General features: G+C 39.4%; 2 protein-coding genes across 6 annotated transcripts in view; one reads left to right on the forward strand and one right to left on the reverse strand.

The window, feature by feature from the left end:
* STK24 (serine/threonine kinase 24) overlaps positions 1-11,991 on the forward strand; it is a 53,212-nt gene extending 41,221 nt beyond the window's left edge. Inside the window, exons 6-11 of the mRNA XM_058018300.1 lie at positions 1,832-2,017; positions 2,262-2,407; positions 3,276-3,399; positions 4,339-4,407; positions 5,305-5,441; positions 7,790-11,991. Coding sequence (XP_057874283.1) covers positions 1,832-2,017; positions 2,262-2,407; positions 3,276-3,399; positions 4,339-4,407; positions 5,305-5,441; positions 7,790-7,826 — 699 coding nt within the window. The 3' untranslated portion in view covers positions 7,827-11,991. The remainder of the gene's footprint in view (positions 1-1,831; positions 2,018-2,261; positions 2,408-3,275; positions 3,400-4,338; positions 4,408-5,304; positions 5,442-7,789) is intronic.
* A 2,199-nt stretch (positions 11,992-14,190) lies between these two features.
* The window catches only part of FARP1 (FERM, ARH/RhoGEF and pleckstrin domain protein 1), a 201,519-nt gene continuing 192,783 nt past the window's right edge, over positions 14,191-22,926 (reverse strand). For all 5 annotated transcript variants that reach the window (XM_058019154.1, XM_058019153.1, XM_058019152.1 and 2 more), the window contains exons 21-27: positions 22,766-22,855; positions 21,582-21,664; positions 21,127-21,239; positions 20,470-20,633; positions 17,924-18,031; positions 16,772-16,923; positions 14,191-15,692 (exon numbers count right to left, since the gene is read on the reverse strand). In XM_058019154.1, the coding sequence (XP_057875137.1) occupies positions 15,611-15,692; positions 16,772-16,923; positions 17,924-18,031; positions 20,470-20,633; positions 21,127-21,239; positions 21,582-21,664; positions 22,766-22,855 (792 nt within the window). In that variant the 3' untranslated portion in view covers positions 14,191-15,610. The remainder of the gene's footprint in view (positions 15,693-16,771; positions 16,924-17,923; positions 18,032-20,469; positions 20,634-21,126; positions 21,240-21,581; positions 21,665-22,765; positions 22,856-22,926) is intronic.

Genomic DNA, 22,926 nt, shown 5'->3' on the forward strand with positions numbered 1-22,926 from the left:
AATGAAACTCAGGGCTCATGTGCTTATGTAATTCTTTGTGCTCAGGAACTGTTCTGTAACATGGGCTAACAAAATGGCATTTCATAAATTCAATGGTATGCTAATTGACTCTGTTTTTTGTTTTTTTTTTTCATTCTTACTTGCAAAATTGAGTAACTAAGCTCTTAACAGTAGGATACTGTCTGAACAAGGAAGGAGGAGCTTGTTTTGGGCCAGGCACTGTGGCTGTGATAGTGGAATGGATGTGTATAAGTCTGTCAAGGATAACCATGAGAATCCACAGGGGTGACACAGGTGGGGTTCAGGGGTACTTTGTAAAGACAGCAGTGATGAATGAAATCTCTGCTCTGTCCAGTACCTGGAAATAGTTTTGTTTACAGCATATCAAAATTCCAACTGCTCTGTTTGGGAGTAAAACCAGACAGCTTATGTCAGATCTTTCCTGTTTTCCTGAGAATAAGTCTTTGTTCTGCTTTCACTTAAAAAGAAACAGGAAAAAACCAAACATAAATATTTTAATTGGTATCTTGTACTTGGAACAGACATTTCTGTGAAAATTTTTTTATTTTACCTTTCTGACAGGTTTATGATCCATTCTCTTGACTTTTGGTCTGTGATTTCAGCAAAACCTAAGAGAATTACAGTGCATTGCTTCACATTACTTCAGGCAGATTTGCAATAAGATTTGTGTCAAGGGAGACAGCATTCCCTAGAAAGAGTAGCACATTTTGATGGTGAAAACTTTTAGAGGCTACTTGGACCAAAAAGCTGAATATTACTGTACAAGACTGCATTTCTCTAGTCTGTGAATAAGAATGATAAATAAAACTAGTGTTAAACTACAGGGAAGTTATATTCTAATGTATTAAACTTCTGATTGTACTAGCTGGGTTGTACTAGCTAATTGATGTTGAGGAAAAATCTTGTGCAAGTTAAAACACTTTATGTAAATATTTTGGATTTACCCCGTATTTACAGAGTGTACTTGAATATGGTAGATAAAATGCTAGTTTAAAATAATTCTGCCATTGCTTTTTGGTGTAGTAGTATTGATTTCCAAAAAATTTACACTCTGCTTAGTATAACTTTTATACAGAAGAGTGGAGACAACCAAGAAGCTCTGTTTACTTGGGCTATGAGGCTAATTACATAAAACAATGGTAACAAAACCAATTTGCACACGAAGTTATTTACAGTAAAGCTTGAAAATCTACCTTTACAAGTGTGATGTTGTGACTGGGGTAAAATTAATTTTCTTCACAGTATCTTGTTTGTGGCTGTGTTTTGGGTGTGTGCTGCAAGTGTTGACAGCTCAGGGATGTTTTCCTGATTGCTGAGCAGCCCTTGCACAGAGTCAAGGCCTCTCCTGCTTTTCACCCACCACTGGGCAGGCTGGGGGTGCACAGGGAACTGGGAAGGGACTCAGCCAGGACAGTTGATCCCAGCTGACCAGAGGGATATTCCACACCATATGGCCTCATGCTCAGCAATAAAACCAGGGGGAAGTCCCTGCTGCTCAGGGACTGGCTGAGCATCTTTCTGTTGGTGGAGAACAGCTCTTTCCACTCACATCACTTGCCTTTCTTGGGTGTTAGTTCTCTCTCTTTATTTTCTTTTCCATTATAGTCATTATTATTGTTATTTTATTTCAATTATTAAACTGTTCATAACCCACAAGTTTTCTCCCGTTACCCTTCAAATTCTCTTCCTCCCCCATTCCACCAGGGGACGGTGTGAGCAAGCAGATGTGTGTTGCTGGTTAAACCAGAGCAGCAAGCCAACACTTTCTTTTCTTTCTCCAACCTCATCTTAAAAGCATTCTTTCTTACAGGCAGATATCTGGTCATTAGGAATAACAGCCATAGAACTTGCAAAAGGAGAGCCACCTCATTCAGAATTGCATCCAATGAAAGTTTTGTTCCTCATTCCTAAGAACAATCCACCAACGCTGGAAGGAAACTTCAGTAAATCCCTCAAAGAATTTGTCGAGGCCTGCTTAAACAAGGACCCAAGCTTTGTGAGTTTCATGTTTGTCAGTGTGTAGTAGAGAACTTGACTGCTTTACACGGATTGCATGAGTAAGTGTCATTCAGCTTCTCTAATATGGTGTGACATAAGTGACAGGTATATTTTTAGATACTGTATATATTTAAAATCTCATTTGTATCAAGACTAAACTCTGGATTTCTTTGTTTTTGTAGTGAGTCACTCAACTCTTAAACACAATAAAAAACCCCAACTCTCTCTTTTTTTCTTTTAAGAGACCTACTGCAAAAGAGCTTCTAAAACACAAGTTCATTTTACGAAACTCCAAGAAAACATCTTACTTGGCTGACCTCATTGACAGGCATAAGAGATGGAAGTCTGAGCAAAGCCATGACGACTCCAGTTCTGATGACTCGGATACGTAAGTTTGAGGAGTCTATAAAATATCCTCCTTTAGGAGCCAAGGAGTTATTTTTAGCACATGTATTGCTGTATTCAGTTATTTGCAGCTTTTCAGCTTAGTGGCCTTGCTGAATGAATGCAATCTCAATTTTAGTATTGGCAGGGATTTTGTGCAAGTAACAGTCACTGAGGAAAATCTCTCCTGGCCCATATTCTATGCTACCTTCTTTTTATGTAGGGTCCAGGGTTCTTCCTAGACAGGAGCCCAGGTCTCAAGCTGCACAGCCAAGTAACACTGTGCAAATGAGATTCAGGTGAAGAGGTTGCCACAACTTCTTCACAAATGGATTAAATACCTCATAGTAAAGGAAACACAACTATTCTCTGCAATTCCAGGCTGCATGCTAATGGCAAGCATCAGGTTATTTCTTGGGTGACATTACAGCTATTTCTTTACAGTATTAATGGCTTCATGCCTTCCAGTGACCACAGTTCCAGTCTTTTAGCTAATTTTCTAGGCAAGAATTTAGATTTCTAATTTCCATCCCCTTTCTATAATGAGTTGAGATACTCTGCTAAAGCCAGTTTTCAGATTGCAATAAAACACTTCATGTAACTTGTTAATATGACTTGGGAAAATGTTTTCAATCTGTAATGCTTCACTTCCTTAAATCTGGTGAAATATCTTGGTTTAAATTTTTAATTTACCCCCAAAAAAAAGTTACCTTAATTTTCATACTTGTCTTTATATGTAGTGACCTGCACAATAGAATCCTGATCTTGGTCTTTACTGAGTTTTTGTATTTAGTGTGTGTACATTTAATGAACATCAGCAGTAAGGTGTAGGTAATAAAAATTGATTTTTTTTTTTTTCCTTTCCCTTGAAGTGAAGCAGATGGTCAGGCTTCAGGTGGGAGTGACACAGAAGAGTGGATCTTTACAATAAGAGAAAAAGACCCCAAGAATCTAGAGAATGGAGCAGCCCAGCCTTTGGAGTTGCAAAGAAATAAGGTGCTCAACATATTGACTTCATAATACAAGGAGATAATTCTGCTTTAATAATTTAGTGGGGTGATTTTATTTTATGCCTTTAAAAGCATTTATATTGTGAAACTTCCAGTACTTTTGCTGAAAATGTGTTTTCTACAGTTGCCTTTCACAAAACTTTCTGAGTAAGTCTTGAAGTTTGAGCATTCTTTTAATGTGTCCTTTTTTGTAGTTGACAAAATACGTACCAAAATATTTCTCTAGATTGAAATAAAACCACTGGAGGAAGACGAGGCAGTATTGTATTTTTAAAATCTCATTCGGTATAGTAATATACTAAAACCAGTACAGTGCAAATCTAGGTCGGAGTTTTAGAGAAGGCATTTTGGTCTTTTAAGGAAAAAGAGTACAATGTAGCAAAGAACAAAATGTGCCTGTGTCCAGAAAAAAAAAAAAATCCAAACCCAAACAACCCAGAATATAGGATGTTTAGGAATTGCTCCATTGTATTTTCTGCAAGCTGTGTGGCCACAGCAGGTTGTTGCTTTGCTGGCTCTGGAGAATTAGAATTTCTCCATTAGAGAATTAGAATAGAAATTCTGGAGAAATAGAAGAAAAATATTGTATCATCCAGGATGAACCTATTAAATATCAGCATATTTATGACTTAGTTAGTGCTCAGTAGAATTGTGGGAGTGTGGTAGTTTTGGTTTGTGGTTTGGTTTTTTTTTTCCCTTCTAATTTTGAGCTTGCATGTATTTGAGGTGCTGCAGTCTCAAATTTTAATTCAGCCTTTATTTTCCACAGTGCTTTGGAATAGTGTGTTGTAGAACATTTTCCATATATGGAAACAGAGCTTTCATAAAGTGTGGCATGTTGGAACTACATTTTGTCTTTAATTAGCATACAATGAAGATGCTTTTTTCAAAAATAAAATTGGTCAGATTTTTTTTTTCTTTAAAGGAAAAGGATATCCCAAAGAGGCCTCTATCCCAATGTCTGTCTACAATTATATCCCCTTTATTTGCAGAGGTAAGTTATAGCTTTAAAACTTAACAATTCCAAGGTTTATCTGAAAAAGAAATGGAAAGTATTATATGATAGAATGATACCTGAGATTGCTACTACCCATTTTGAACTTGCTGTGTTAAGTTTTAGCTTGGTGTGTCTGCTTCTGAGATCTGTATTTTGCTTCTAACGGTACTTGATATGCATGGTAGTAACATCAGCCATGCTGGCCTGAAGCAATGAACATGACAAGAAAAAGGTGTGTAAATGTTTGGGTTGCAGCATTCTATTTTTGACACTGCTTTATGTATTTATCTTATTACAAATTTCAAGCTCAAGATCTGTTCCAAGATACCGTTGTGGACCAGATCATCAAGAATTTCACTTTTGAATTTCAGTGTTCAAAACTGGTTTTTGTTCCCATTCTGAGTTTTATATTTTTTATACTCTCCCCCCAAATACTTAAAAACAACTTTGAAAAAGAATATATGAAGTATAAGAGAAGAATTTATGAAGATACCATTATTTCAAAAGTTGATAAAATGACTGCAGATGTATGTGTATAAACCATAGGTGTGCAAGTATGGATACTAAAGTATAGGAAGCACATCTTGAAACCAACAGCTATGGGTAAATAGTGTTTTTTTCCCTTGGGATACTTTGTTGTCATTTTTGGCTGTGAGCATGTTGAAAGGATGTGTGAAGATGGAAGACGTGTGAGTATGAATGACATCCTGGATGAGTACTGTAAAGACAAACTTCTGCTTGAAAAAGTCTTCAGTATGTGAGGGTGTATGATTAAAGTCAAATGCTGACATTGTGAACACTGATGGTCACTTCTTAACAAGCTTCTGCATTATATTGTGTATAGAAATATTTATTAGTATCTCATTAATATATTTCTTCCTGCTTTCCTTTCAGTTGAAAGAGAAGAGTGAGGTGTGTGGTGGTAACACAGATTCCATAGAAGAGCTGAGGAAGGCAGTTTATTTAGCTGAAGAGGCTTGTCCAGGCATTGCAGATACCATGGTGTCACACCTTGTGCAGAGGATTCAGAGGTAATTAAACTGTTGCAGTATGGCTTACAGAAAACTGCAAATCTGATTCTATAAATATTTGGCTTACGTTGAATTGAAGAATTAATTTTTGTTTCTAATGGAGAAGAAAACTGCTTGTGCCTGCAGTTTGTGCTGTTGTGTTTGCTTACTGGAAAAACACCTGATCCTGTCAGCAGTTCTGATTTCTTGGGTGATAGCACATATGCATGTTCATCCTGTTGGTGTGCATATTGTGTGTCAAATGAGACTGGACAGGCTTTTCCCTTTGCAGTTCATGTAAGGGATACACACTTCCTTGGTTTCTGGGTGTATGTTGCAGAGAACACTCTGTGTCACTCTTAGGTTCTTTTACCCACATGGAGAAATTGACTGTTCAGTTGGTCTGTGTTTCCCTCACTCACATGGTCAGTGGTTCCTTGTTCATTCAAGACAGTCTGTAATGGCCTATGGGTGACACCTGCAAAACCAGTATTTGGTCTTACTTCAAAAGGCCAAATTTAATGAGATTTTCTAACTACCTTCCTTAGGAATTTGTTAGGAACAAATAATAAATTTTCTGTTCCTTTAAATGCTGCACAAGAAAAGGTAAGAGGTATAAATTTCAGAATTGCTGCTGGAAGAGGCTATAAATGTAACATTGAATCTAGGAGCCCACAGCTGTTGTGAAATTCACAGCAGCTAGATTGGATTGCTTGGTACTAGAAAAAACTCATGTCAATGATTAATCATGGCCCACTACATGGAAAAAGATCACCCTGAGCAGGTGTCTTCCTCACACTGTCTCTAACCACAGCTTGGTAAAGTTTAGGAATTCACAGCTTTGAGGTTGAAGCACAGGATTTCCAGGCTGACACTTTCTCCTTCAGTAAAAACCAATGCCAAGAAACTTGCAAGCAATCATGTTTGTTGCTTTATGGGCTGTTAAGAATGAAGCCCAGTCAGCATCTTTAGTGCTGAAAGGTTACTTCCAATGCCAGATGTCCTGTCCTGTCTCATTTGGTCCTGGCAGACTTGAAAGAGTTGCTGGAGCTTCCATCTCAGTTGTTTCCATTAGGGGTTCCAAAATTGAATCCAGTCTTTCATCAGCTAATATTTCAGTGTCGTATTTTTATCAGTCTGGTACAGGATCTTCCTGGAACCGGAAACCTCAAAGACTTGATGCTGCAATTGAGGCTGAAAATGGCCATGTGGAGACAGTGCCAAGACATAGGCATTTTTGGGGATGCTGGAAGTCATCTTACTTGTTCTGTCAAGTACAACAACAACATTCATAATTTTTGTCCCGTGAGAAAGATTTCAGAATCCTTTATATACCTGTTTAGCATTGCTTTCCTTCTGTTCTGCTTCCTTGGACTGTTACTGTTTTTCTTGGTCATAATGTCTTACAGCAGTGAAGGCAAGCACTCTATTCTCTTTCTAGGAGAGAAAGAATTATTCATAGAGAATGTTTGTCAGTGGATCACATCTGGGTGAACTTTCTCTATTTTTCAGGGATTGTATTCCAGCTAGTATGGGATAATGACTCCAGAAAGGGAGTGAAAGAATGAATAGCAAGAAGTCCCACTAAAAATGAGCTTGAATTATTCCATAGCTTAGTAGGTTTCCCTTGGGGATAAGCCTGGTTTTTGGGGCTAGTCAAATTCTGAAAAAATGATTCCTTCTTGTTTGAGTGCTGCAAGAAGTATGCTCTATTACATCATTAGGTCATTCAGTATAATACCCTCTCAATTTGGTAGCTAATTACTGAAGATAGGTTTTCAACAACAAGTTTCTGATTACATTTTCACTCCCCCTTAAGATTGGTTAGAACTGGATTTTGTAAGCTTGTCTGAATGAAATAACTGGGACCCTCAGAATAGCTGCCCAGTAATGTGTGTGAATCCAGTTACCTTCCCCCTCCAGTTTTGATTTTGGATGTTTGGTGAAGTTTACTGGAAACTTAAATTGTTAACTGTTATTAAAAGGTGTACTTAAATTTCTTTGGATGATTTAAGAATCTGCTTAGATCAAGAGATAGAGTTGTCCCGGCCCAGTAATATTTTGAAAAGATTTGATGTAAGCTTGCAGAGTAGGGAAGTTGGAGTCACTGAATGTTCTTCCATCATTAAGTGCTGCTCAGTAACACATTTGAGCACAGGTTGTTGCTGTTTGTTAGGAAAGCAGTGATACTCTAACAGGGTTGTTCAGTTCCAAGGCTCTTCCTTTAAAGTGTGGTGGCAGTAGTGAGGGCCATTGTGTAAGGAAAAAGGCCAGAACTTCAACAGCATAAAATGGAATCACTTCATTGCTGCTTCTTGTGAAACACCCTTCTAAAAGTTGCAACAGTAACTATTTCTTTTCCTCTTCAGATATTCCCTAGCTGGAGGAAGTTCTTCGTCCTACTGACACGCTCTTCCTTCCTGGCTTTCCCAAGACAGCAGAGATGCCATGGTGTCTGCACTGAAGGCGTGCACCCTAATGCTGTTCTGCCTCTCAGTCTCTGGAAAGTCCTTGGGAGGAAGGACATTCTAAGAGTGAAAATGAAGTCTCTTGAATGGAGGCAATCTTTTTCAGCTCCTTAAAGCTATAATTTTTTTAAATGATAATTCACATATTCCAGGGAGGTGTCCTTTTGTAAAATCTGAAATGTATATTTATGTTTGTGATAGAGAAATTGAAGATATTGAGAAACCTCAGGTATCTTGCTTTAAGAATTCCACTGAGAGATGGAGCATGGTTGTTGGAATTGTGTACAGATATGTATATAATGTCTTTTTTAAAAGAAAGCCTTTCAGTGTGCATAAGGAATCACTGTGTACAAAATGGTAAAGTGCTTTTGTAGATAATGTTAGTGAGGTAAACATTTGACAGGCCATAACTGAGTATTGCCTTGCCTTTATTACATGTAAAGTTTGAATTATGTGATAAGTGAATCTCAGTTAGATTTTTGTATGTGAAGTATTTGCCATTGAAAGAGTTAATCCTGTATTATAGAACCTTCTATTTGTACCTCAGCACAGACACAATTTTATTCTGTTTCTCTAACATTTCTTTCTTTTTGCTTATATTCTGAGCATCACTTTCTGTTTATGGTACTACTTCTAGTTGTTTTAAATTTCATACACCTGGTCTCTCAAAGCTTTAAATTTAAATTATTGTTTTTCCTAGAGAATGAGTTCTTTCATATCTTCAGTTTCAAACTGTGCCAATGCGAATTCTGAAGTAGTTCAGTTTTAGTAACAGATATTTGTGAAGCTTGTGAAATTCAGACACAGGGGTTTTTTTTCACCTGAACATGTTTAAGTGAAACATGTTTATTCCCTTCATTTATACTGAAATATCTCCTTAAGGTGTACATTCTGAGACAGTGGCAAGTATTTCTTTATCATGCCTATTTTTATCGTTAAAACTAATGTCTTTTGGCATAAAACAAAAATCATCCATAGATTCACTATTTGGTCTCGCTGCCTAGATCTGTGCATCTCTTTACCAGAATGGATAGATGTTGGACAGAGAGACTGAGAAACAGCCCAAGTGCTGTGTGCTGGGTCCTGCTGCTTGCTTCTCCAGGGAAGAGTCACTTCTTGAAATTCGGAATTTTAAGATTTCCACTATTCCTGTGAGGGCTTCTAGATAGCAGATTTCAGGTGTGATAGATGTTGGAAGCAGTAATACTAGTCCATTAGTTGTATGCACAGTTGATTAGGTAGCTGCTATTTTTTTTTTCCCCCACAGTATTACTCTGATGTTCACCTTGGTTGGTTTCACCAAGACTATATTCAGGTTGTTCTTATTCCAGTAGCTAAGAGAGCATTTTTGCCTTCTTTTAATGAGGAAATTGATGACTTTATGCTTTGCATGACTGTGAAGTAACTTAATATATTTACTTTTTTAAAAAAATATGGATGGAAGCTTTGGAACAGAAAGGCTTAACATTTAAAATACAGGCATATCTGCCTAGCTTGGTACAAGAAACCCAGGTACTCTAACCATTGTGGAAGCTGGTGAGGTCTCCTTCCAGGACTTCTATCACCATGGTAGCCCTTAGTCTATGCATATTAATAGCCTTAATTTATTAATTTAAGAATTTAACAGTAAGAGGACACTGTCTTGCTAACAGAGCTGGTAAACTTCTGCCCAGGTTGGAACAACAGTTGGAAGAAATGTGGGTGTGTGTTCATCTTGAGGCCAAGCTTTCAGGCATTACTCATTTGCCAACCTAATGAGGTAATGGGTTTCCTTTATGGCTAAGGAAATTTAAAATAAATTGAACAATGCTAAAGTCTGAGCAATGTTTTACAACTCCACTTAGATTAATAGTTTTAATTATGTTGTTTAGTGTGCTCTTAAGTGTTATGGATAGGCTCACTTTTGAGGAAACAAATTTAGCACTGCTTTTGTGAAATGGGCATCAGAATGCAATGGAAATTTACCTGTTGATGTCTCAATATGAGAACATTCAGCCTTCAATAGATCCCTGTGCTGTGACTGCACAAGGAAATCAACGGGTGTGTTTGCACTGGAAATGTAAATTGATCAGTGTAAGCTGTTCCCTAGTCATCTGTTAATGTAAGGACTGGAAATTAAAGTGAGCTTAATTGGAGATGCACAGAACTCTGAGACTTATTGGGGAAGTTTAAACTTATGCTGCTGGCTTGAATGTCAAGAATTTATCAATCAGCAAGTTGAATTAAATTCTTAGCTACACTCTTTGAACACTCATTTGAAAAGTTATATATATGTGTTTTGAGTTGAATTTTAATTGTGTTCCAGGACTGTATGTTGAGGAAGTACTTCTCTGAGTAGAAGAATTTGCTTGATGTGTCAGAGCTTAAGATGAATAAGACTTGTGGTAAGGGCAGGTGGCCAAAAGGCTTGGGCATTTAGAAGAAGACAAGACCTCATTTATGGTAGAGATGTGTATTTTTATATGTAATATACAGATTATTTAAATATAGACTATCTTAAACTGAGATTCACTGAAAAAAAGCGTGCTGTATCTTGAATGTAGAAGTACAATCATTTGCTATTAAAAAGTATGGATGCTTTAAAAATCAGGTCTATATTGGTAACAGAAGAGGAGCTTCATTTGAAAGAAGCACCACCTCAGTTTCTCAGAGGAAAAGAACTGTATTGATATTTTTGAGAGGTTTTTTTCATGCTTAAAACATGTCTGTGTTACAATGTTGCACTGATGATTTTTCTGTGCAGGTAGTACTTCTCTCAGTCTTGACTATACTAAATGACAAGCTATCCCTATTTATGCAAACCTTTAAATTAGTAGAACTGCTTATTTGTCAGGGATTTCATGATTAGGCAGTAAATAAACTCACTGTTTAAAAACAATAAAATCAGTTATTTGAACTGAAGGCTTGCATTTTTATAACTCTCAGATCTATTTTTTTACCTTAATTTTCTCTGCAGTTGCACTTTGTAGTTGCTGGCCAGTTTACTGAAGGATGATGTGCTAGGGCACAGAACACTTCTGGTGTAGTAACAAAGCAGTGACTTCACTCTGCAGTGTCACAGTTCCTTTGCAGCTCCATCACTGTGTGTGAGTTTGTGGCAACAGAAGAAGAACTGATCTTTGTGGAATGCCCTAACTGGGGGGTTCTGCCCCTGCTGAGCAAAAGGGGCAGGTGGAGAGGGAGGGTGAGGCTGAGTGTGTTGGCACCTCACTGCAAAGCAGCTGGCTCAGTGTGAGTTCCCATCCTCCTGCAGCCTGGCACCCCATCATCTGCCTCTTAATGTGCTTTTAATGTAGTTGGGCAATGTCTTTTTTAGGTCTTACTACTTTCTGTGACATTCTGTGTTACTTTTTAAACTCTGTGGTACCAGTTTGTAGGAGTTTTACACTAACCTGACTTTAAAGGAAATGTGTTTTGCCTTTAAAAATGTCACCATTGGAAGATTATCCAGAGTGCTGATAAGAACAGGTGTCATGCAAAGATCAGGACAATTCCAAATCGGTTTTGTAGGCTGCTGGGGAGGAGCTGAAGGTATAGCACAAATGTGTTTCCTGTTTTTAGCTGTGTTGTGCAGATGTGCTGGGAACTGCACTGAGCACATGCCATGGACAAATAGTATGCAAGGGTTTCTTGCCACCTCTAATGCATGATTACAGAGGACCATGAACGTGTGTCTTGTTTTCTGTAATGTTGCTGCCTGTTTATAACCGTGTATTTCAATTTTAGTTTTGTCACTCTACACCGACACAGTAAACCTCCTTGTAAACTATGTGACCTAGAAATAAAGAAGGAAAAGTTTCATGAAATGTTGCCACATGAGTGGTCAGTGAGATGAGATTCAGGGCCCCTTCCCTCGAGGGGACACTCTCTGGGCTTCCAGAGCAGTTATTGCCCATGTGTCAGCAGTGATATGCAGAAAGGTCATTAAACAGTGTTGGGTTTTTTATGGCAATCAGAATTTGTAGCACTTGCAGATGGCAGTGGTTTAAAACCCACCTTGCAGCCTCCATCCTGCCAGCCCAGTGAAACTGATTAAGTGCTCACAACAAACTACATGGATTGCACCTTTACCTGGTGACAAACTCTGTGACAGCTGCACTCCAGTAGTTGTACTTCATTACTATTTTCTGCTGCTAAAAACTGTATGTGTGGCACATTGCCAATTATTTTGTCCCCTACCAGCGTTCCTGTGCCCCAGGGCACAGGCAGTTGTCCCTGTGCTGTAGCAGCTGGAGTTGTGCATCTGCCTGCACATAGGTAACTGTGCTTTTGAGGGCTAAGACCATGTAATTGGTCCTGTATAGAAAGAAAGAATGGGCAAGATTGGGCTTTTCAGGTCTTTCTTGATCCTCTTTCTTGGCTGATGGAATGGCAGGCTATTACACCTGATTTTGTCTCTAAAGCGAATTTTTCTTCCTCCTTAGTCAGAGACTTTCATCAAGATTTCTGCAATCACAGCATGTTTTCCCCTACCTGCTGACTTGTCTTTCAGTCTGTCATTTTTGTCTGGTTTCAGCTGAATTTACAAAGGCATTAAGGTGTCAGTGTTGTTCAAATAAAATGTTCTGAAAAGAGGTAGGTTTGAGGTATATTATCAAACACATCTTAACAGAGATTAAATTAGACAGCAGATAAATGGTGGAGATGCTTAATCTTGTTGAAAAAACCACAGGAGTCCAGGCTTTTTTGATCCCTTTGCCTGTGGAGCTACCTCCTGAGGCAATGAAATCCCTGTTTTGTTTTTATTTGTCCATTATTGGAAACTGGCAGCTATTTCATGGTGAGTAATAACAGCACCAGCAGCAAATCTCCTGGAGTGCCCCATCTGAGGTTTGCCTGCAGCTGAGAGAGATGTGTTTAGTGATAGCTCCTGACCTGGCACACAGTGACCCTCCCTCTCTGCAGGCCCTGCTGGGCTGAACAGGCAGTGCTATGATGTGAATCAGGATTAAAAATAAGTGGTTCTACATTAGAGCTTTCTAGTACATTGAGTTTTATTCACACATGGGGACTCTGCCCATTTCCAAGATAGGAGCATCATGACAATTGATTTTACTCTCTTACTATCATTTCAGTTTTGGGTTAACCCTGGGAATAGACACCTAGAAAAATGCTGACAGGTGGCAGCAGTTCAAATTGTTCCATTTTAAAAAGAAATTAAAAATCACACTAGTAGAGAAGAAAAAAAAATCTTGTGTGCAACTTTTTTTATAGGAAAAATACAAAAAGGTAAAAATGGTGATTAGGTGGGTATTCTAAAAGTTGCACCCACAGCTTAACTTGGTCTCTGCTGTTAAAATAAAGATCACTGCATTTTGGTCTTTGCCTTATTTTCCAAATTCACCTTGTGTAAAAATGAAACTTAATGAGGAAAGTTGGTACTTGATTTCTTTGGAGAGCTCAGAATAAACTACTGCAGCAGACAGCAGTTAATGAACATTCTATTCAACAAGCCCCAGGGTTCTAAATTAAAATTCAGTTTGGCTGAATTAAGGGCATGGCCCTTAATATAATTTCCATTTAAAAAAAAGCCTTTCACTGTTAGAGACAACACTTCTAAAGGGAAGAGGCAGGGCCCTGTCTTGTAAGGTACTATTTTACCACTGAATAATAACAATTTTTGGCAGGACCAGGTCTGCAGCATTTTACTTCACAGCAACATCGAGTGCTGTTGCTTTTCCAGCACTGTTTTCCCAGACCAGTATGGCTGCAGCTGAGTTGTTGTTCACCTGTGCTGTGCTCTTTCCTCTTCTCCTCACTGTGCAGATCAGTGCTCACATTCCTGGACATTCCTGAAGCACTGGAATTCCTGTATGTTACTACAGGGCAGGGTGACAGGCTCAGCATGGACAAGGCAGTGGGACCTGCAGCTGAGAAAATGGGCTTCAGATTTTCCTACCTGCTTTCCAAGTTTGTCCTTCAGCACATCTTAGCCAGAGGCAGTGCTCCAGGGTAGGTGTGATTACTGCACTGGTGTGGAGAGCCAGGGGCACCAGCTGAGGCAAAGAGCAGCTGCAGCACTCTGCCTGCCCAGGGGGCTGAAGGTCTCCCTGCAGCTGAAGGAAATGCTCTGGAAAGAGTTTCCCTTTGGCAGGATGTGCTTGGATTTGGCCGTGAGGACTGCTGCTTGTCCTAAAGGGTTTGGAGCCCATCCTCATCTTGGACAGAGGTATGTCTGGGGTTGGGGTAACAGAAAGAACACTTTACTGTCTCGAAACAGGCATATGTACAATGGTGGTGTGAGGTATTTTATTCCCTTTTGTTGTGAGCAAAGCTGTAAGAAGCCATTTTACACATCGCACACAGACAAGCCATTAACAGAGCGAGCAGCTGGATGAAGAAAAAGCAGGGATAGAACTTGCCCAGCTTCCTTTCCCACACTGACCTTCAGGCCCCCTCTGCTCAGCACCGTGCTTCCTCCAAGGCCTGTAATGGTGATGGGTGCTACCAGCACAGCAAAGTTCTGCCAGTGGAAGTTTTACATCACCCTAGTGACAATGTTTATTAGAACACAAGGGAAAGCATCTAAGCCTTGCAGATACAGTGCTGCCAACCTTCTCAGCACCACCAATTTATCCAAAATGCAGAGCCAGCTGATGTTGAAGCTAGGCATACAAAATGGGTAATTCTGCTGCAGGTTGTGTGAGTCACTCTCTGTCTGCCTGAGCCCCAGGGGAGAGAGGGAGAGACTGAATTCCAACAATAAACTGCAAGTCAATTTGGGATGTGTAGCAAGCAGGATGAAAACTCGGGGCTTCATAGTACCCCCCAGCTTAGACCAATTTAGTTACCAAAACACTACAAATGAATCACAAATAGCTGCAGTTCTTGTAGCATACAGGTTTTCTTTCAAGTTCGTAAAACAAACAGCAGAATGTCACCACAGCCTTTAATTTCTCCTTGTACATAACCATTCACAGTACATTAACAGCCCAAATAATATTGCACTGGATTATTTTAAAAATTTTTCGTCTTGCAAGTAGTACTCACTTTTCAAAGCCAACAGATGAATGATTTGGTCAACTTGCACCAAAAAAAATGGTTAGGTAAGAACCCTATACTTTATTTATACCACATGGATTTGTGACCCCAAAGGGAAATGAGAATGAGCTGTCAACTGTTTCCTTGTTAAACATAGAAAATTAGTAAATCGTTGCAGATTAAATGTAGAAAGACTGGGGGGAAAAAGCATGAAATCTGAAAGTTATCTCATTCCTGTTAGACTGCTTGCTGTATATATAATTATATTCTATACTGTGAAAATCCATCTACATTTAAAAGCCCAGCAGTCTACAGATTAACATGGTAAAAAAAAATAATATATTTTTATGAAAAGAGAAGAAAATAGTGTTTGCCTCAGAGGAGAAACTTTTCATATTTCAGTCATCTGGGAGTTCTTTTAGGTGCAATCTTTGAGGCAACAAAACGTCTTTTGGCATTTGGCACTCTAATAAGGACAATATTTTAATACTGGCACAAGCTAAAAACAGCACAGAATGACAACATACAAGACATGAAATGAACCGCAGCCACTGGGATGATGGTAAGCTAGTTTGTATATTCAGAGAACTTAAAACAGTTTTGCTGTGAAAGTTTCTGCAAAACCGTACTCAATTCTCTTCTTTAACCAAAGTGTAAGTTTTCCTAAACTTGGAGGGAGAAAAAGAGTTTCAAATGTCCTCTAGAAAATCAGCAGCTGCTGGACAATCACCACAGCGGCCGTCAATAGGCGTGAGGCTCTTTGTGACTCAGAGCTCGAGCGCGAGAGGCAGAGCTGGTGGCACTTCGGATCACTTCCATCCACCTGTGAGCAGGCAGCAGGACAGACACAAACAGAAGGAAGGTCAGTTCCCAGGGGAGGGCTTCTTGACAGGTACAGTCTGTGCTATTGGTTGTACAGTTTGATTTTTAGTGCCTGCGGGAGCATCTTCCTACTTCACCCCTAAATCTGTCTCAAGGCAACTTCCAAAACTGTAAGAGAGAACAGACAGCAGGTCCCAAACAGCAGGTATGGGTCCCAAAACTTGTGAAGTTAATAGTGATTTTACTTGCTCTGCACACACCAAATATATTTTTCCTGAGTGGTCCAAGCAACGAGCAATAGAGACCAGCCATTATTAATCTGAGAGCAAAAAAATGTACTTTAGCTGCAATTTCTGCTTCTTTTTCCTAGAACTGATAACGACATTTTGTGTTTTTATTTTATCATCACTTTCCCACAATTTGCCTTGTTTATAGTTTTGGACTGACATGGCTAAAGGTTAAGAGCAGCTTTCTTTGATGAAGACATCATGATTTTTGACATGTTCATGCTTAATATAAAAGAGCTAAATTAGTTCCCTGTATGAACAATCACAAACCACAAATTAGGAGGATTAGTGCCTTTTCCCTGACTCTCCATTTACCTGAAGTTCAGTGGGAGGTGTAAAAATTACACGGTGAAGTGGCATAAATATGTAGTAGGAACAGCTGCTTCTATAAAAATTGTAATTTTGTTTCAGGTGTGATTTTTCCATGCAGTTGTACTAAAGGAAGCAAAGCTATTCTGAAGAGTTACTGAGGTGTCCTGTGATTACTGTTCACATGCTTCCTGAAGGCTGAGGCATGGAGCTCCCCATACAGCCAGCCTGATCAATTTTGACTGGATGATTTCAGGTTTTGCAGTAATTACTATTACTGCTTCCATATCATCACAACCAATCACTTGATTTTAGCAGTATCAGGTTTAAAATTTCTTTCATAATTTTAAAAACTTTCTCCAGTTGTGCTGAACCACTTTGCCTGTATTACTGAACCAACTTACTTAATAAACTTTGTATCTACTAACCTTTGAAAGAATGCTCCTGAAATTTAACAAAAATTTTCTCTCAAAAACAAACTTACCTTTCAAAGGTGTATTCACTTTCAGCCCTGAAGTAGTACACGTGGGATTTGAAATGTAGCTTGAACACATAATCTTTGTGAATGTTTTCAGATTCAGAAGGAAGGGTAAGTGAATATCCCAATAAAGGAAGGCTGGCTAAAGGATGATTGTCCTGAAAAGATATGATGGGAAGTGCTGTGAGATCAAATGCCCTTAACAAAAGAGAGCACGTAAGTAAATGGAAAGCAGATACAACCTCATTTAAAGATCACTGTGTTTCTACACATGTGCAGAAAAATACCAGATTTACAGAATTGCAATAAGATAAATTGTCTGGTAGTTTCAGTTGGTCATCATTACAGACCCTCTGCATAAGGATCTGCTGCAGGTTGATCCCCTCAGTATTTCCTTGAAGGAAAGGTGGCTAATATCTTGGAGTTTCATTACTTTCAAACTGATGAATATAATGCTCCATCATTTGCTACTGGCAGGGCACCACCCAGCTTCATCCTCAGCTTGCAAATTCCCACTCCTTTAGAGCTGTGCTGGCCACCCAGCAGGGTCACTGCTGAAGTGCAGTTACTGCATGGCAAACGATTTCTTTATCTCTCTTACGTGTGGAATATCCTCCAATTCCTTCTTTCATCATTTAGGATTTCTATAACAATGCATAATGTAGCAACTTGAGTTACTTTGTGCTTATGCCCTGCTCAAACAGATTCAGGAGTCCAAGAGATTCTAAACAGAAATCCCCTAGTTTTGCAGTAGGATGTTTGCTCAGGTAGATTAAATCATTGACCACTGTTCTCTTGTTTGGCTTAAGTGTCAGTCATGGAAAACAGAATTTGAAAGTCACTATTAAGTTTTTAATTGTAGTGATAAAAGCCTAGTTTTACCACAGCTTCTGAGCAGTGGTGAGCTCTGCTGTGCTTTCAAGAATGATGTGTATTGTGACTGCTGATAGCTCCAGCAAAGAACTGGGCCAGGAGCAGTGAGAACAAGCCCTGCTGCGTGCCAGTGGCAGTGAAGGCTGTGCGTGCAGCTGTGCCCAGTGCACCTGCTGCTCCAGCCCACAGCATCCCTGACTGATACCCACTTTTCTCTCAGCTGCCTCTTTGGAAAAGAACCCCTCACTGTCACCTCCAGCCACTCACACTTGCCCAGTTGGTTACCTGGTGCGATTTATAGAAGAACATGCAGAAGTTGGTGAACACCACCCAAAGCTTCTGCCACCCGTTGCTGTTTTTGAATTTTCTTAGCAGATTTCCAGACAGTTGGTTCTGAAACAGATCAAAAGCAGTCAAGTAAAAGAGTGAAAGGTGCCTGCAGCTTTCTAGTTATTGTAAGAAAAATTATTTGCTTTTATCTGGTTTTATGTGGCCTGGTTGTAAATGAAAATTCTTCAATTGACTGGACGTACATTTCTTCTGCATTTTTCTACTGCTGAGCAGTACTTTACATATTTTTTTGTTTGCAGCTGGGTACTTCCAAAAACTCAAAGCTACTACACTAATTATTTTATCAACTGAGGTGGCTTTTGGTAATCTGTTACTAAACCTCAGTCTTGTTAATCCTACTGTCTTCTTTTAGAATGGTACTTAAATAGAATGGAAACAGAAAGTCTGACATGAACTTGTGATGTAAAGGAAAATTATGACATACTTTAGAATTGCAGATAGAGACTGAGGTCTCTGTACCGAGGGACTTCACATGGTACTTTTCAAAGATTTCAAAAACAAAGACTCTTCACCTTAATGTTAGCTGGATTTTGGATAGTTTAACATAAAGGAGGAGACAGCCATAACCAAGTACATGTATTCAATGGCTGGTTTTAGCAACTGCTCTTCATATAGTGAAGATGGAAAGACAGGCATCATTGTTCCTTGCAAATGAAAGGGGGTTCTCAGTGAATTATCAAGGATTTCCCATTCCTTGTTGACTGTAGGGCTCTTGCCTGGATCACAATAGCTGTTTACATCATTTTCTTTATCTAATGCAGAAGCTAACAATCTGTAAAGCTTAATAGTTGAAATCTGGGGTTCCTGGTGTAGCTACTACAAATGAAGTATTCATTTCACCAGCCTTGGATATGCATTAAAGCCTTTCCTTTAACTCATCCTGTTCTCTAATATCTGGACAACTGCCTCCCTGCCCTAAGTTACAGGTGTACTCCTTAATTTTCTGTTACCTCATTACTCTGGAGGATATCATAAAAGGACAGGCTTTGCATTCGGTACCAGCAGACATATGAAATGGAAACAGGCCGCTGATCACTGATCAGTCCAGCAGGTAGGGAGGAACAGTCACTGACAGAGAGAGGCTCTTCTACCACGAGAGAGACAGAGAGGAGGGAGAGACACAAAGAAAATAAACGATAATGCTGAAGTGAGAGGCACCGACAGGACGAGGTGAGCATGAGCGGGCCCAGCCACGCATGGAGCAGCAGTGGAGCTGGAGATGTTTCACAGAACAACGCATGGCTCCAGGGTGGCTTGGTCTTCACTGCTCTGTGTTCATTGGAGGCACAGGGAAGGAACAAAAATGAGCAACAATGAACACTGATCTCAGACCTAGTTAGATTTGCCTAACTAAATGTTTTAATCATTAGAATGAGTCACTGGTATAAGTTCTATATCTGTTTATAATAAGGCCTCTGGCTTTAGGGAAAAATACGAGACCTTGTCCTGTGCTGAACTATTCCTCCCTTGCAGGATATAAGGATATGAAGAATGGAAAATCCCACCTATGTGAGACAGAAATGAGGCTCTACAGTTAGCATTCTTTAGCGTGAATATTTTGTCATACTTCAGCAACAAACTCACCTCCTGTTTAAAAACAGAGGCAGTTACACAAACTGTGGATATGTTTGTCCTTACATCACTGTGTTCTGCATCAGTATCTCTTCTCTAGAGCAATGGTGGCCTAATGTTTGAGGGCTGCCATGTGAGTGCAGATCCACTCAGCTTTAAGACTCCTTCCATTTTCATAGAGCATAAATTTCCATTTGCTGAGGGCTGTGATAAAGTACACAGAGCTCCTTGAACTCTCTTTGGTTTAGGAAGAACACCTCAGCAGGCTTACTACTTCATCCTAAAACCTACACTGAGCTAGAAATCTTTCATTTCAATCTTTGAAAAGACAATGTCTGCACCTTGGCTGTCGAGTACAGAATTAACAAATGTGTATCAAATTGGCTTAGCTGTGATCAGAGTGGTAAAAAAGGGGTTTATTTTGAGGTGGAAAATGCAAATAAAGAAAAAGCAGATGAGACTGAGCAATGAGACAAGGTTCCAGAAAAGATGGCTAGGTAAAGAAAGTAAGTTAGTAATACACATAATTGAAACTCTGGCTGCAGCAGCTAAAGACAATATCCTTTCCGCTCGAGCAATGACTTAATGCCTCTGTAACTGAAAGCATTAAGACAGTTTGAACTGCTGTACATTCTAAAGGCCATCAGCTTTTTTTTTTTTGACAGTTGCTTCTATGAAAATTACTGCTCTAACTGATTGTACAGAGGTGCACTACAGGAGCAGATCTGTGCTGCTTGAGTGACGGTTCATGCCATGGTTTGGGAATACAGGAGGCAGGTTAATAACCGTGCCTGGAACTTCCCAGGAGGAGACAAGGGAACAGTGTACTTGTTAAGGAGGAGCAAAAAGGAAATTGTCATTGAAAAGCGAGCCTGGAGCTGCAGTTCAGGTGGTTCTGAGGCAGATACCTCCACAGCAATACTAAAGTCGATCATTGAAACACTGGTATTTCTGTGCCAGCAGACGTGCACCGTAGTGTTGCCACGGTGGGGTGACTGACGTTCGAGTGAGGTGCGGGATGCACTGAGGTCGTCCTCAGATTCCTGGTCTACAGTAGTTTCATCAGGAGACTCTATGAAATGCAGGGAAAAAGCATCTTTCTTCCTCTATGCAACAACATATATAATTGGAAAATTTAAACAAATCAATTCTGTCCACAGTATTGTGAACTAATTTTAAAACACCATTTTAGAAATAGTTTTGTGCAGACTTTAAATAGATTATTATATTTTATATATTTAATGTGTTTCTGCAAGTGTTAGAATTAAAGGCTAACTACCATGCTTTGTTGGTGTTTTTAATACCTTCCAAGGACAGGCACTGCCCAAATAGTTCCTGAAACCATTATGCTTAAGTCACTTCTCTATTCAATAAAACTTTCTGCTAACTTCAACAAGAACATTAAAATGGCACATATCTCAATATAGCTATACATATACATGTGTATAAATCAACTTCAAATGTCTCAGTTTGACTTGTGGCCAGCACTTCTCACCACTTTGCTTAGAAGCAGCCACCAATCATACTGACAAAAGTGAATAAAACCTACTCTGGCATTTACTTACTATTGTCAGGTGGGCTGCTTGCCAGTAACTCTGGGGCAGGGCCACTGCTTTTCTCGGCCAGGTCTATTGCCATCTGGATGTCCTCAGTCCATTTGTCCATTTCAGCGCGGGAACTAACAATGAAAATTCAGGTTTTATTCACTTTCATACAAGCTGAAAGCAAACTCTAAGAAACAGACACAAGCTGAGGTTATTTGAAACTGAAATAAATAAATTCAGACACACAAAGATGCTACATTTTTCTCCCTGATTACTTAGTTTTGGTTCCAGCTTGCACAATTGCCACTCTATTGTGTCCCATCCACTTTTTTCTTAACAACTGGCTTTCAGGAAAGAATATACCTTTGAGAAGATGGTTTTATGAGCAAATACAAACAAAATGATGCCTCTCTGTCCCACTGTGACAGCTGCAGAGAAACACAGCTCACATGTGGACTTTGTCTCCACTGAATTACCTTGCAGCAACAACGATGGACTGGTGTTGACCTCGTAGTGTCAGGCAGTGAGGAACTCCCCATTCCTCCTCACTCTCCTCCATCTGAGAGGTAAAAGGCCAAATGCAGTCAGATTGTAGGAAGTACATATTTCTTAAGGTGAAACAGTGAACTGAATGAGCTCTTACCATCGGGGAAAAGAAAATAGGAGTAATGCTCACAAACAAATTTGAGCTAGGTATTGAGGAAAAAAACAGTGCCTTGCAAGCTGGAAAAATAGTAAGTTCTGCAATAACATCTTGAACAAAAAGCATGGCTTTGTCTGCTTTGTGTCCAAGCAAATAGCAGTATTTTTATCAGAAGAGTGATTTATTGTACAAAAGGGTGTGTTAAATGCTGGGAATGCTCTGGGAGCTGTAGCATAGCACAGTTCTGCTGAGAGCAAGTCCAGGCCAAATGGCCACCGACCACTGAGTGCATTCCTGGAAATGCTAGATAAAACTTGAAACCTTGCAAATGTTTAGAGAAAATCAATTACTGTGGTAGTGACAATTTAATTCAATTCTCAGGAGAACAGCAAAGAATTGATACCAAACAGTGAGAAGTTCCATTGAAAATAATGGAGGGAATGAAACCTCTTTGAAATCAGCAAAAACATTTTTGGAACAACACAAGAAGAGGTAAATAAGTGCTATTGGCTTGAAATGGCTGTTTTCCAGAAGAATTGCAACAAGAGCTCCAAATAACATTTTGCCGCCAGATTCCCACTACTTTGGCTTTAAGATACAGAACTGAAAACATTAGGAAATGCCTTTTTAATAGAAATTAGATTATTGCTACTGTTTACTTGTCTTGTGTGCATCTATAATGAATTGGGGATGAATTACTTGTAAGAATCATGTTCAAGAAGTCTGTATTGTGAGGAAGCAGCCCTCAAAAATGCCTTTTCCTCTTTATGGAAAGCTCAAATTCTTTCTTTGTATTACACATAATCTTTGTATTACACACAAAATATGAGGGGGCTCACTTTGCTTTGTGATGACCTCTGTGCAGAAGGCTGCAGGAACAGATGCTGAACCCAAGGCAGATTTAGAGAACACCTCCCTTTCTGCTGTTTTCAGCCCAGTAGAAATCCGTCAAGCAATTAAGATGGGACCACAAATGGCCACTTAAGCACGAATCCCTTAAGCTCTCACAATACTTACTGTCATGCCATACAGTGGAAGATGCCCATGGACTTTAAACTGATTGGATGCTGTCAGGCCTCTACTTGTGTACAGCAGGATATCATTGAACTGAAAAGCAAGGATAAGCATCATTAGAATGGTGTTGGCTGGCATGTATGTATGTGAAAAAAAAATTAAAA

The sequence above is a fragment of the Melospiza georgiana genome, chromosome 2, assembly GCF_028018845.1.
Source record: "Melospiza georgiana isolate bMelGeo1 chromosome 2, bMelGeo1.pri, whole genome shotgun sequence".
NCBI classification, from domain to species: Eukaryota; Metazoa; Chordata; class Aves; order Passeriformes; family Passerellidae; genus Melospiza; species Melospiza georgiana.